Consider the following 14,751-nt stretch of genomic DNA (forward strand, 5'->3'; position numbering starts at 1 on the left):
ATCCCTGATTTTATTGGTGTAGCTGCCTTTCCCATGGAGACAGGGCCCACTCCCTCCATATACAGTTGCTATGTACAAAAAATGTTAACTCCTGGTGGCCAGCCTTCTGGAAATGAGCCTCCCTCTATCAATTCAGTCATAGAGGCTGGGAGCTAAATGACACACAGATCATCCCTGGAAAGGCAGTCAGGGCCCACTGGGCTTGGTATGGCCTGCCAGAGTTTGCATTCCTCAGGCACAGTGCTTGTTGAAATGATAATCATATATGTATGTATGTATGTACACACACAAATAAATGATTTACACATAGGCTTGTTGAAAATAAAAAATGAATGGTATAGCCTTTGAGATCCCAGGGTTACCTTCACATCCTAGGAAGACATCAGAGTACAGTTTCCCACCCCATAAATAAATTCCCACTGCCCAAGGGAACAAATTCAAATGCAGGACACATAACAAAATGAAACTTCCTTGTTCAAATCCTATTTCTGGGGGGCAAATAGGTGGTGCAGTGGATAGAACACCGGTCCTGAAGTCAGGAGGACCTGAGTTCAAATCCAACCTCAGACCAAATACTTGACACTTATTAGCTGTGTGACCCTGGGCAAGTCACTTAATCCCATTGCCTAGCCAAAAAAAAAAAAAAAAGGATGAAAGACATATCCTGCTTCTGATGTTTCCCAGCTGTGTGACTCTGGCCAAGTCACTTAATCTCTGTATGCCTCCGTTCTCCACTGAAAGTGGGGCTAATAATGGCACCTTTCTCCCAGAGGTTTCTGATGATCAAATGAGACAATAATTGTAAAGCATTTAGCATAGTGCCTGACACAGAGTAAACATCGTATGTTAGTTATTATTGAGCCATATTGCCAGACCATTGGAATGGGATGCAGCTGACAATATGTTGTCCCCAAATAAGGCTCTACATCTTCATTCAGATGAGAGATCATTTACCTGAGAGCTACAGACTTCTTAGTTTTCAACTGTTCCATGAATTTGGAAGGGGGAAAAATGACATCTTTATTTTCCACTAACCTCTAATTGACACTCAGTGTTTCCTCCATAACGGGATCCATAACAAAAAAAGATTAAGAACCCCTGGTCCAGGGTAAGAGAAGAGTAAGGATTGAAAGGCTGGTCCACTGGGATACCTTGGGGTTTCAATAGACAGTTTTAACTGGAGTAGAAAAGGCCCTTTGTCCCCAGAGGACAGTGGATAAGAGTGCTGGACCTGGAGCCTGAAGACTTGGATTCAAATCCTGTTTCCAACAATGAACTACCTATGTGACCACAGACAAATCTCCTCTCTAAGCCTCAGTTTCCCCATCAGCAAAATGGAGAAAAGATCTGTAGAATCTGTTAAAGAGTTCAAGAGAGTACAGGGTGTCCCCACGGTATTAGTATAGTTTGAATAGCTTAAAATATTATGTACTATGGAGAGTGCTGTGCAAACCTTCAAGGGCTATATTAATGCCATTTTTTAAAAAACTATTATTGGCATGCAAATGTCACAGGTAAAGGCTGTACCAAAAGGAATTCTATACCCAGACAGCTTCAGCTGCAGGAATGCCCTGAGACCAAAAAGTTAAACATTGTTCCTACTCAACAGCTATCTTGTCAGTATCAAACCTACTACCCTCCTCTAGAGGACCAAATGAACCAACCAGGCCATTGTCCTTAGAAGGACTTTCTCCCACCCACCTGCCCCATAACTCCCAGCGAGGAAACTCCCTCTATCAATGCAGATTAGCAACTGCTGAGATATATAACCTGAAGAGTTTCTTGGGAAAATGAAAGGTGAATCGATTTGCCCTGGGCCACATCTATAAATTTCACTGTGTTTTGTTCCTTCTTATTAGAATATAAGCTCCAGGAAGGCTCAAACTTTCCTTTGTATTTGCATACCCAGCACTAAGCATAGTGTTTGGCACAAAGTAAGCATGCAAATGTTATTTAAGTATGTCAAATAAGTTACTTATGTATTCATTCAGTATGACTGGGAATAAATAAAAAATATGACTGATCTGGCTCCTCCCCATTGGCCTGACTCACCTCCACATCTGTAGCCTTCCCACCCAGAGGCCTGCTCCCTAACTGGAGAGACCCTCCCTGGAACTGCCATGGAAACACCATCCACACGGCTGTCTTCACTTCTGGTTTCTCCAGTCTAGTCTATTCCCATACCAGTTGTCTTGCCGATGCTGGCACCTTCTTTCCCTCCCTGACCCCCCTTCCGCTCATTAGGTATTGTTTTCTCCAATATAAGACCATAAAGCAAGAGCTTAGGGGTCATCTGTAGCTATTTTGCCTCTTTATTTCATAGGCTAGGACACAGACCCAGAGAATTGAAGTAGCCTCTTGCTCAAGGTCACACAGGGAGAAATGTGAATTGAAGGATTTGAATTGAAGTCCTGAGATTCCAAGTGTGGCCCCGTTATCCATGTGTCACACACTGCCTTCCCCAGACTTCTCAACAAAAGCACCTGAACTCCCCCATCTAAATACGTGTTCCTCAGAGTCAGCAGAATGGGAGGCCCTACGACTTGGAGAAATGTAAGCTCGAATCCCCAGTACAATGTAAATTCCTTTAGGGCAGGGACTGGTCTGCTTTTGTCCTTAGCACAGAGCCTGGCACACAGTAGCAGCTTAATAAATACTGTCTTCTTGTGGTTGCCTGAAACCACTCTTGTTCAAAATGTTCTTGGAACTCTTCTTTGGGAATTAACTTTCAAAAAGAGTTCAGGATTAAGAAATGTTTGCTGAACTATAAGCCATGTCATAAACAAAAACCAAACCTAGTATGTACTATTACCTAGTTCAATGACGATAATAATTGGCATTTATAAAAGCCCTTCTCACACATAATCACATTTGAACTTCACAACTTAAACATACGACAATGATTGTTTTGTCCAGACCCTCAGAGAGGGTGAAGTGATTTGCCAAAGTCAGACAGTGTTTCAGAAGCCAAGTCTTCTGGACTCCAAGTTGCTTTGCTAGGGCACCTCTTAATTACCTCATTTATTCATTGGGTTTGGAACGTCTTTTGAAAATTAAATTCCACTTACCAAAAGGACAAAGATTGGCCATCACTGTGGTTTCCAAAAGAACATGCCCCAGCCTCTGGGAGAAGTTGCATATAAAGAGTTTTCTTGTGTGATATATAAAAAGTTCAAGAGACATAGTTTCTGGGTAATTAATCATTTTATTAATGATGCTAGTGATAATTAAGAAACGAATGGCATTTGGCTATCTCTCATAAACCAAAGACCCTTCATGGAACCAACTCAACACTTACATGTCCTTGGAAGAGTGAGTGTTCCCGAGGGTGGAAATCAACTCTGAGAGCTCAACGAGTAATGAGAGAACCAGTATTATGAGAGGTAGGCTTATTCTAATGAGGGTCTGGGGGACGTGCCTCTGATCACTCAGTCTTGGACAAAAAGACTCATCTACACCTAGACCACCCCAGTCTAGGGCAATCTAGACAAAAGAGGGAATACACTTCCACTCAGACCTGTCTGACTAAAACAATGGCCTGGAATCTACCGATTCACCTAAACTAGAATTTCTTTGCCTTTTGATCAGATCAGAGTTTTCCCTCTCATTATCAGCCCTGCACTTCAAAGGCTGCCTGAATGACCAACAGGGGCTGATTTCTAAATGAGGGAATAGAAAAGAGAAAAAACCTTAGGCTTAATTCAGTAATTGGTTATTAATATGAGAGAAATATAACAGAAATAATCTCGTCTCTCACTTGTCTGTGTTTGGTCACCCCAAGTGTTTAAGGGGAACATATTAATTTGAGTATCTGTGATGAAACATAATGAACACTGGATTAGGAATTACAAGATCTGGGTTTGAACTCTGGTTTGGCTACTCTCTACATGTGTGAATTTGGGCAAATTGCTTAATGTCTATGTATGCCTCAATTTCCTCATCTGTAAAATGTATCACAGATTGAGAGTTGGAAGGGATCTTAGCAATTACCTTGTACCAAAGAGGAAATGGAAGCCCAAGAGAAAACATGAGATTTACCCAAAGTCACTCAGCTAAACAGTGACACGATCAGGATGTCCTCTTAACAGATGACTAAAGTTCCTTTCAGTTCTAAATCTCATTCATAAAGTATCTCATACGTTGCTTTAAAAATCAGTCATTATTTGATAGTCACATCTTTATCTATTGCTTTTAAAATGCTTAGCTATTATAGAAGATAGGGGCACACTGTATATGCAGCACTGGACTTAGAGTCAGTGAGATATAAGTTCAAATCCTGCCTCACATGCTTAATCGTGGCCTTATCCCCCAGCAAGTCACTTAATCTCAGTCAGTAGTATCTACCTCACAGGACTGTTAAGAAGCTCAAGAGAGATTATAGGCTGCCCCAGAAATATTAGTGTAGTTTGCATGCTTAAAATATTATGCACTATGTAATAGTATGTATATGTACTATTTTATCATCTGTAAAGTGGGGATAATAATAACACCTACCTCATGGTTGCTGTGAGGATGAAGTAATATTTAAGTGCTTTGTAAACCTTAAAGTGCTAATATAAATGCTAGCTATTATTGCTGTTGTTGTTCAGTCCTGTCTGACTCTTTGTGACCCCATTTGGGGTTTTCTTGGCAAAGATCCTGGAGTGGTTTGCCATCTCCTTCTCCAGTTTATTTGACAGATGAGGAAACTGAGGCAAACAGGGTTAAGTGACTTGCCCAGGGTCACCCAGCTTGTAAGTGTCTGAGGCTAGATTTGAACTCAGGTAGATGAATCTTCCTGATTCCAGGGCTCGTGCTCTATCCATTGTTCCACCAAGCTGTCTATTATTAGGTACTTTTAAAAAAAAAATTGGGGCAGCTAGGTGGTGAAGTGGATAGAGCACCAGCCATGGAGTCAGGGGGACCCAAGTTCAAATCAGGCCTCAGACACCTGACACTTCCTAGCTGTGTGGTCCTGGGCAAGTCACTCCCCAAATGCGTGTATTGCCTCCTCCTCACTAGATACTGAGCTCAGTGAGATGAGGGAATAGATCCTCTTGCTTAAAAAGTTTCTGTGTAAGGCACATTGGGAGTTCTCAATAAATACTACCCCACTTTAAATGGCTACCAGGGCCCCGAGTGAATCAAGCTTATATTCATGGGAGGTTCTCAGGGTAGAGGCCAAGTATCTAAGGTAATGTAAGGCAGAGGTTCTTAACCTTCATGGTGTCATGGACCCCTCTGGCAGTCTGGTGAAGCCTGTGGGCCCCTTCTCAGGACCAGGTCCTTCAAAGCATCAAATATATGGAATTACAAAAGAAACCAATTATATTGAAATAGCCTCTGAAGTCCTTTCCATCTGCAGAGTACCATACGGGTCGGCCAGCGTTATCATGACTAGGAAGGCAGCCATGCACCCCGTGGGCAAGAGAGGCCTTTCACTTCCCTTTGCACTGGTTTACTGGAAGAGCTCATCAGAATTTTCCTTCCTAACTTGCAGGCTGCAAGGGGACACAGTCTCTACACTGTGAGTCTTGTGTTCTGGGGAGGGACAATCCCACAACTGTCTTCAAAGCAACATCTTGTTTCACAGCCACTTACTGGGAGACCTCTCCAAGGCAAGCCTCTCAGGCACAGACTGAAGTTTGTTTAACTCAAGAGGTTTTACCCGTGCCAATGCTAGCCAGTTCCACACGAACGACTACCCTTGAATAGTCCCCAAAGAGTTATGACTTCATCCAGGTTTGAACTAAGTACACCAAGAAAAATTAGAATCCCTACATGCCTTAGTGCATGGTTATATGACTTTTTGTGGTTAAAAAAAAAATCATCTGATGCCCAACCTTTTGCTGATGAGCCCCACTGAGGCACAGATGGTACTCCAAATATTTCCAGTCTGATAACAATCTGCCAGAGCTTATGTGCCCCTGGCCTGCTCTTCTAGAACCCAGCATTTCTTACATGGGAGATGAGAGAGGAGGGCTTTAGTGAATCATTAATGATAATGAACATTGTTGGGTATAGAGCTTAAGAACACCCACAATCCCCACCTAAAAATCTCACACTTATGAAGATTCTTTCCTGTGTGTGTGTGTGTGTTGAACTGGACCTTTGATTTCATTGGTGAAGAAAACTCCTGCACCAATGCAGATGAACAGCTGTTCTGCAAAGGATAAAGTGACCGGTTAGGGGTCACTGAGCCAGCGTGTGTCAAAGAAGGCAGGATGTGAACCCCTGGTTTTCCTGACTCCAATTCAACTCTCTTTCCACTTTGCCAGACTGAACAAGTATTATCATTCCTATTTTACAGATGTAATTAATAAACACGTGTTAAGCGTCTAAGGAGGCAAAAGACAGTCCCTGCCCTCAAGGAGCTCACAATCTAATGAAGCAGAAACTGAGCCTTGGAGATGTTAAGTCACTCTCCAGATTCCAAGCTGACATCACATCTGTAAGGCCTAAGCGACTAGCCTGGGAAGGGGACCTGTGGGAAAGCACAGTTCCTGCCGTATTCAAAGGCTGTCAGCTGAACAAGGGTTGTTGGTATGATAACAGCTGGTATTTTTAGAGCACTTGACAAATATCATCTCATGTGAGCCTCACAACAACCCTGGGAGGTGGGTGCTATGACTACTTCCACTTTACAGATGAGGAAACAAAGATCAGATATATATTAAATGACTTGTCCAGGGTCACACAACTGGTGTCAGAGGCCAGATTTGAACATGTCTTCCTGATTCTGGGTCTAGCGCTCTACCCAATGGGACCTTTAGCTGCAGTTACATTTACCAGAGCCAAAGCTTTAAAAAAAAAAAAAATGAATATTTAATACAAAATCCACCCTAGCAAAAACATCTAAACTTCCCTTGGAACGTCACAGAAAGCGATCAGGTGACTCAGTTTGTTGTGGGCTAATGATCAAAGAGGCTCCAGTCTGCCGGGGGGAGCCCAACCACGGCCACTGCTAGGGAGATAGCTCCCAACAGCTGCCCCTCTCCTCTACAGAGATAAAATATCTATGCCTTCCCACACAGTTCCAGTGGTGCGGGAGGAGCTAGCCATCTTCATTTTAAAATCCGTTTGCAAATGAAAAAATTAAAGTCATTTCCTCTTGAAATATCTGACTGGAGAATCCCTGACTTTTAACTATACCCCCCGAGAATCATCTTCCCTTGCCTCACTTTCTGAGGCACAGAGAGATCATGAATTCTTCAGCTGGAAAGGAAGTACTTTAAGTCATCTGGTTCCTTCAAGGCAGTTAGGGAGTGCTAGCCCTGGAGTCAGGAAGATCTGAGTTCAAATCCAGCCTCAGACACTTACTAGCTGTGTGACCCTGGGTAAGGCATTTAAATTCCGCTGGCCTCAGTTTCCTAATTTATAAAGTAGGGAGAATAACTTCTAATGGTTGTTGTGAGAATCAAATGAAATGATCTGTAAAGTGTTTTGCAAACCTTAAAGTGTTATTTAAATGTTCAGATATTATTGTAGTTATTGTTAGTATCATCCAACTACCTCTCCTAATAAAGGAAATAATAAAAATATCCTAATAAAGGAAATTCAAGGTTCAACAATTCCATCCTTGTCACACAAATGGTCAGTTGGGTGGCAAAGTCACAGTTTGAACCTAGGTCCTGACTCCAAAGTTCTCTTTGCTTGGTACCACACTGCCTCTCCTCCAAGGATACCTCATTCCTACGGCTCTCCATTACGAACCTAAGCCCTGTGAAAAAGCACACATCCTTCCCCACCCCGTGGGGCTCCCAACACCTGTCCCAGCAGAAAAATCTGGCCCCAGAGAGAAGGCACTCAAATCCCAGGTATCATGTGCAGAGCCTGTTTATCTGGATAGATTCAGTTCCTGCCCCTAATGCACTGCTCCCAGTTATCTTTGGTTAATCAAGTCTGTGGCCTGGATTGCGTGGAGACTCCAGGGGGGAGGGTGGACTTTGGTTTTCTCAACTGGAAAAAATGAGGGAGTTGGGCTAGATGTTCAGTCCAGTCCAAATCCTTTTACAATCCCCCCCACCCCCCCTCCCCCCCAAAAAGGTGAAAGAAATGAAAGTCTCCCAGGGCAGAAACACTGTCCAGATGTAACTTAGTCTTTTTTTTTTTTGGCAACTGGGGTTAAGTGACTTGCCCAGGGTCACACAGCTAGTAAGTGTCAAATGTTTGGTCTGAGGTTGGATTTGAACTCAGGGCTTCCTGACCTCAGGGTCTGTGCTGTATCCACTGCACCACCTAGTTGTCCCCTTATAACTTACTCTTAATTCCATCAAGCTTTCTTAAAGCTAAAAAAAAGCCCCTGGGGACAAAAGGTGAACATTTTGGGGGAGAGGAAAGTGGGTGGCGATGAGGAAGTAAGGCAACTAGTGGACAGATGTCTTTGCTACTCATATTAGATCTACTGACTTTGGCAGGTGAAAACTCTGTCTGACTTGGCCTGGGGTTGGGGGCTCTGCCTACAGGAGGGCACTGAGCAAATGGACCCCAAAGAGAAGCTTGCCTTCTGAGGGTCCTTGCTTTCTTTTCCTCCCTCAGTTGCTCTGGGGTGAGAACTCACGATCAGATTTTCAGGATAGAATATAAAGTCCTCTGGTAACTAGCATTCATAAAGTGCTTTATGATTCGAAACACACTGTACATATGCTAACTCACTTGATCCTCACAAAAACCCTTATAAAGTAAGAGCCATTATAATCGTCATTTTGGCTGTTCAGTCATGTCCAACTCTTCGTGACAACTTCTGGGGTTTTCTTGGCTCATTTGATGAATGAGGAAACTGAGGCAGACAGGGTTAAATGACGTGCATATAGTCACACAGCCAGTAAGGGCCTAAGGCCAGGTTTGAATTGGGAAGATGAGTCTTCCTTACTTCAGGACCTAGCTAGTGACTCTGCCACCTAGCTGCCCTACCCATTTTACAGAAGAGAAAACTGAGGCTGAGAGAGGTTACGTGACTTACCCTGGGTCACACAGTTAATAAATGCTGGGCTGGATATGAACTCAGGGCTTCCTGACTGGAGGTCTGCCCCAGGAGGCTTTGACATTTACACTTAAAGTTCTTCATAATGTGGCCCCTTCCCACCTTTCCAGTCTTCACTCTCTTCCTAGAACTCTATGATCCAGCAGCTGGGGCTGATGCGCTGCTCTCCCATCAAGATCCTCCATCCCCAAGCCTTTATCTTGGTTGCCCCCCATGCCTGAAGTGCTCCCCACCTCAGTCTCCCAGGCTTCTTTGAAGACTCAGCCCAGCTCTCACTTTCTCACTTCTCCCTGGAGCTGCTGGTACATCACCCCCCCCCCAAATTACTTTTCAGTTTCTCAGTACTTATCTTATATAATTTAGATGTAGTGTATTCTACCTGAATCTAAGTTCCCTGAGGGCAGGACAGTTTCAGCCTTTCTCCTTCTCCCCAGCCATCTGGCACAGAGTAAGCCCTAAATAAATATTTGTCAACTTAAGGAAGCAAGAACTTGGGGCCCCCATGATGAGCTTCTTCACTGCCCAAAGGAACACAGGAAGAGGAAGTAACCCTCTTTTTCAGGGGCTGGATCTCCAGTTCTCTCCTGGGCTGGGGGGGGGGGGAAGGGGAAGAGAAGCAACTCAGCCCCTCCACTCACAGGGGCTCACCATCTTGGTGCCTGACATAGTCTGGACATATGATTGTCTTTGTTGTTATTTAATTGATCAGTTGTGCCTGACTCTTTGAGAACCCATTTAGGGTTTTCTTGGCAAAGATAATGGGGTGGTGTGCCATTTTCTTCTACAGCTCATTTTACAGATAAGGAAACTGAAGCAAACAGGGTTAAATGACTTGCCCAAAGCTACTAAGTGTCTGGTGCCACATTTGAACTCAGATCTTCCTGACTCCGGGGCCAGGCACTCTATGCACCGTTTATCACCTAGCTAACCTAAAACAGTCCATGTCCTATAAGTAACAACTAAAAGAACTGGGGATGTTTTTCGAAAAGGGTGGGGTGGCGGGGACCAGACAGCTTAACCCACTAGAGCTCAGAATTCCTGACCTCAAACAATCCACCAAGAACAGGGATCACAGGTATGTGCCACACCATCTGGCCTAAAGTCCCTCTTAACAGGCTAATGTTTCTCATTAAGTCTCGGGGCAGCTGGTTTCATCCAAACAAAGGCTACCGGCTGGTCACCCACAGGTGGCTACTTAACTTATAATTGTGTCCAAAGGGGCCACATAGCTGAATTCAAAAGTCTCAAGGATGTCCCTACTGTCAGTCACACAGTGACAGTTTTAGAGAAGGCAGGAAACAAGCATTTATTAAGTGCTTACTATATGGCAGGCACTGTGCTGAGTTCTGAGATACGAATACAAGCAAAAACAAAGACAGGTCCCTGCCTCAAGGTGCTTAGATTCTAATAATCAAAGATGACGCACAGAAAGGGAGTGGACAGGCTGGAAAGAGCAGCTAATCCAATAGTGTCATTTTAAAAATGAGGAAACAAAACAGAAGTTCTTCAAAAAGGAGGGTAAATACAAGTCACTGAGATGTGTGGCAAAGGCAACAGCTTTTTCAGAACTAGGTGCAAGGAAGAGAGGATTTATCTAGTGTGTCTTCCCAATCACCTGGCAGACAGGAATGAGCACTGGTCCTGGAGCTAGAAGGCACGGGTTCAGAGTCTAGATGTGTGACCCTTTGTGAATGACTTTTCACTGAATTTCACAGTGGGAAGTCACTAAAGGCCAATATATTCTGAGGCTCTGAGCTTCAGGTTTCTTATCTGTAAAACAGACACAATAGTCTACCGACCTTACAATGTGGTAGTAAGAGAAGTACTCTGTAACTGCTAAAAGGCTATATGATGGCATTCTCTCCATGAAACCTGGATAGAACAAAGGGATTTTTCATCTGACCATAAGAACTCACTTTTAACCCTGGGCCTCAGTTCTCTCACTTGTAAAAATAAAGAGGCTGGATTACATCATCTCTAGGATTTCTTCCCTCTTCTAATACTTCAGGATTCTGTATTCAGGATCAGGCCTACTGGGTGCCCAACTTGGGCTAAATGCTAATGTGTAAGGGACTGGCAGCTGGAAGTCTCTGCCTGAGAAAACAAGCGTGTGGCCCCAGAAGGGCAGGCCAGCAGATAATACCCCAGCATTCGGAAGCCCTTCCCGCCCCCCCATCCCTGCCCCATCTCAGTCCTGCTCCTGTAGTCTAGCGCCAGTTTTCTGAATTCAGACCTTTTGCCCCACCTTTAAGCAGAGGGATTGCAGGGATTCTGGTGGTTTTGGTTTTGTTTTTTCCCCCCAGGTATTGATTGGAAAGTGAGGAAGGGTAAAAAGCATGGCAAGGGGCAAAAGGAGATGGGGGAAAGAGATGAGATGGGAGGGGAGGGGAAGTGGTGAGCCACGGGGAGAAGTTTCATCATGCAAACCCGAATGCAGGTTTCATCAGCTCCTCCAGGCAGAACTTCCTGGGGCTTCATGGGAATGCTGTGTACCAGAGGAAAACCCTGAGCCGGCCCCCACCCCTCCTTCCCTACCATGTGCCAAGCTCAACTTCCTTCTAGGCCACTCAGGATTTTTACTGGTAAGTCAAACAAACGCTCCCCTTCGGCCACCTCCCCAGACCTTCCTCTTTCCTCACCTCTCATCTTACCGAACCTACTAGTTTTTAAAACCTGGCTTGGCTGCATGGAGGGCGCTGGATAAATACCAAATACCACCAGGTCCTCAGGAGGCGGTTCGGTGTGACCTATTAAGCGACTGCATGTGCAGCCCCTCCCATACAGAGAGAGCAGGAAAACAGGGACACCTTTCACCCACCCCCTAAAATCCCGAGGGTGAGTGATTTTGGGATGGTGTGGGTAGTGAAAGAAGTCAGAAATATTGGTGCCCTGCTGTGGCCTCAACCTTCCCTAGGGTTGTCTGTGCAGAGGGTCGTTGGGCACTGTGCCTATAACATCACACCAACTGCACCGTTCACCAGCATGGCAATGCCCAGTGATGGGTGAGGGGCGAGAATGGCGCTTCGAGTTAGAGGAAGAGTTCTTTGTCTCTACAGTCCGTCAGTAGCTGGGAAGCGGTGATGGTGGTGGCGGTGGAAGGAGGCGGGACATGTTGTTTATAAACCACGGGCAAAGGTTTCGCAGCAGGCACCTGGTGCTGACCCCCTCCCCTGACTCCCCCCCTAAGGCGCGCGCTCCTGCTGCCTCCGCGAGGATCCCGGGGTCTCCACGTGCCGTCAGTCTGGGATTCCACTTGTCCCTTTCTCTGGGTCAGCCCCCTCACCCCCGTCCTAGCTGGCCTCGGTTCCCCTCGGGCGTGCGCCCTTCCTCTTTCGTGGTCCCCCCCCCGCCGCCCCTTACCAGGGTCTGCATTCCGCGGACCCCCAGCCCCCGGCGCCCCCCACGATACCTCCGGGGGTGGTGCTGAAGAGCGTGCCTCCCGGAGTGGTGCTGTAATCCCCAGGCGGCAGCTGCGCACCGTCGCTGAGCACCACCCGACGGGTGGCTGGGATGGCCCGGCTCGGCGTCTGGCCGCAGCTCCCGCCCGCAGACATGGTCTTGGCCTCGCTGCAGCCGCCGACCCCGAGTGCAGCGGTCCCCGCTTCGCGCCCACGCCCCGTTCCGCCCCCAGACCGCCCCTTCCGCCACCGCGGCTCGACAGCCCCTCGGGACTTGTAGTCCTCACCCCCCGCCCCCATCCCGAACCCCTAGATGCCTAGGCTGTCCAGGGAGGTGGCGACACTAGAGACCCCCGCGCCGCGCCTTCGGGGCTGCAGCATCGCCCGTGGGGACCGCGCCGGAAGGGAGGGGGACTGCCAGCACGAAGCTGTCCCCGACGTGGGCTCCATGCGCCTCTGCAGCTCTGAGCAACCCTGGCGTGGCTCCCCAGGGGATCGAGCTCTGGGTGGGAGCCCGCAGCGCCGCAGCTACTGGCACAGGTTCTCCCCCGGACTCTGGAGTGGGTCCCACGTGGGGGAAGAAATCGCTTCTCCCCGCTTCAATTTCCTTCTTTTGAAAGCGCGTGTTAATACCCTCCAGTGCTGAGCTCCCAAGCGGAGACGGTGCTCCCAGAGCAAACGCTTTAGAGCAGCACCCTAAGGACTGCATTTCCCGCCATGCTTTGGGCCAGGAGATCCTAGCTCATCGGGGTGGGGCTGGAAATCTCCGTGGACTACATCTCCCAGAAGGCTGTGGGCAAGTAAAAAAAACCACCCTCCTGCTCTCTGATTGGTTGGGCTGGCTTACAGCCTGCACAGTTTAAAAAAAAAAAGTGGGTGAAGTGGGTGCTTCATGGTATGTGTGGTCAATATCATTCTTGAGGGTTTAGGTAACAGGGAACGTACAGACTGGTGGAAGCTTGTCTGGGTATGGGCTGAAGAGATGGTCTCTGAGATCCCTTCCGAGTTCAGATTCAGTAGTTCTGAATATAGAGACTAGTTACTCTATCTCGAAGGACACACTCAGCAATAGTAAAGCAATAGTAACTCTGTATGCCTTAGTTTCCTCATCTGTAAAATGGGGATAATAACAGTTCTTACCTCTCAGGGTTGCTGTAAGTATTAAATGAGATATTTGTAAAACCCTTTTAAAAGGTTTGACAAACTTTAAAACGCAATATAAATGCTACTTATTTCTATCACCCTCTCCTCCCCATTTTTTACAGATGAGGAAACTGAGGCTAAGAAGTTAAGTGATTTGCTTAGGGTCGCACAACTAGTATCTTGGGCAAGATTTGAACTCAGGTCTTCCTGACTCTAAGTCCATCGTTCTCTTGACTGCAACACCTAGCTTCTACTTAGCTGGATGGTGTTAAGAGAAGTTTCTGCGCAGGAGAGGATACTACTGGGGGTGGGGGTGGGGGTGGGGGTGGGGAGGAGAAGGGCTCAAGCTCTGGCTTGTCTTATGAAAAGGCAGGAACCTTGAAGAAATTGTTTGGATCTCGGAGAGCTGAGGAGAAATGTAAAAATGCCCATTTATCAGTCCCACCAAATACTTTATGTTTTGATAGTTTTAACTCTCAGCCTTCTAGGTAGAGAACCTAACAGAAGATATGTTACTAGATTGTGTTTTTGAATCTCTGTGCTAGTGAGAATTTTTTGTGTATAGCACTTTTTGTGTGTGTGTGTAAGAAATAAAAAGCTATTCACTTCCTGATTGATTCATTTGTTTCAGTACACATTGAATATCTGTCTGTTCCCCCCTTTGGGGATATCCTAGACAAGAGTCAAACCCAAACCTTTAAGTGTTCTTCTCAGAGTGCCAAGGCGAGAGTGTAAGGAACCAAAATGAAAACTGACCTTTCTTTTAAATGTCAGGCTCCACCAGGACTGAACCTGGCCAGTGTGTGGATCCAGAGAAGAGGGACCCCTTAGTGCAGAGGAGAGGATGCAACTCCCCAGGCCCTTGGGCTCAGCTGTGGTTTTAACTGTTAGATGGATATCACACCTCAATCTTCCTCTCTCATTGTGCAAATTTAATCCCTCTTCCAAATGACAGCCCTGCAAATACTCGAAAACAGCTACTCTCTCTACCCTTTGTCTTTTCCTTCCTAGGCTAAATATCCCTAGTACCTTTGAAGGAATCCTCTTACTGGTATGATGGATATCTTTCTCTGGTTGTTCTCCAGGATATTAATATCCTTTCTCAAATGTAGGTATCAGAACTGAACACAATACTCAAGATTTCATCTGACCAAGGCAGGGTATTAGAAAGGCAACATAGTAAGCGTTGGTCTTGAAGTTAGGAAAACCTGGCTTCAAGTACCCCTCCCAGTCTGCACCAAAGTTACG

General features: G+C 46.0%; 1 protein-coding gene across 1 annotated transcript in view; it reads right to left on the reverse strand.

Moving 5' to 3' along the window:
• EIF4EBP1 (eukaryotic translation initiation factor 4E binding protein 1) overlaps positions 1 to 12,540 on the reverse strand; it is a 30,028-nt gene extending 17,488 nt beyond the window's left edge. Inside the window, exon 1 of the mRNA XM_027865250.1 lies at positions 12,372 to 12,540. Within this exon, the coding sequence (XP_027721051.1) occupies positions 12,372 to 12,516 (145 nt within the window). The 5' untranslated portion in view covers positions 12,517 to 12,540. The remainder of the gene's footprint in view (positions 1 to 12,371) is intronic.
• Between the last annotated feature and the right edge of the window lie 2,211 nt (positions 12,541 to 14,751).

The sequence above is a fragment of the Vombatus ursinus genome, unplaced genomic scaffold (assembly GCF_900497805.2).
Source record: "Vombatus ursinus unplaced genomic scaffold, bare-nosed wombat genome assembly UNPS02014778.1, whole genome shotgun sequence".
Lineage (NCBI taxonomy): Eukaryota > Metazoa > Chordata > Mammalia > Diprotodontia > Vombatidae > Vombatus > Vombatus ursinus.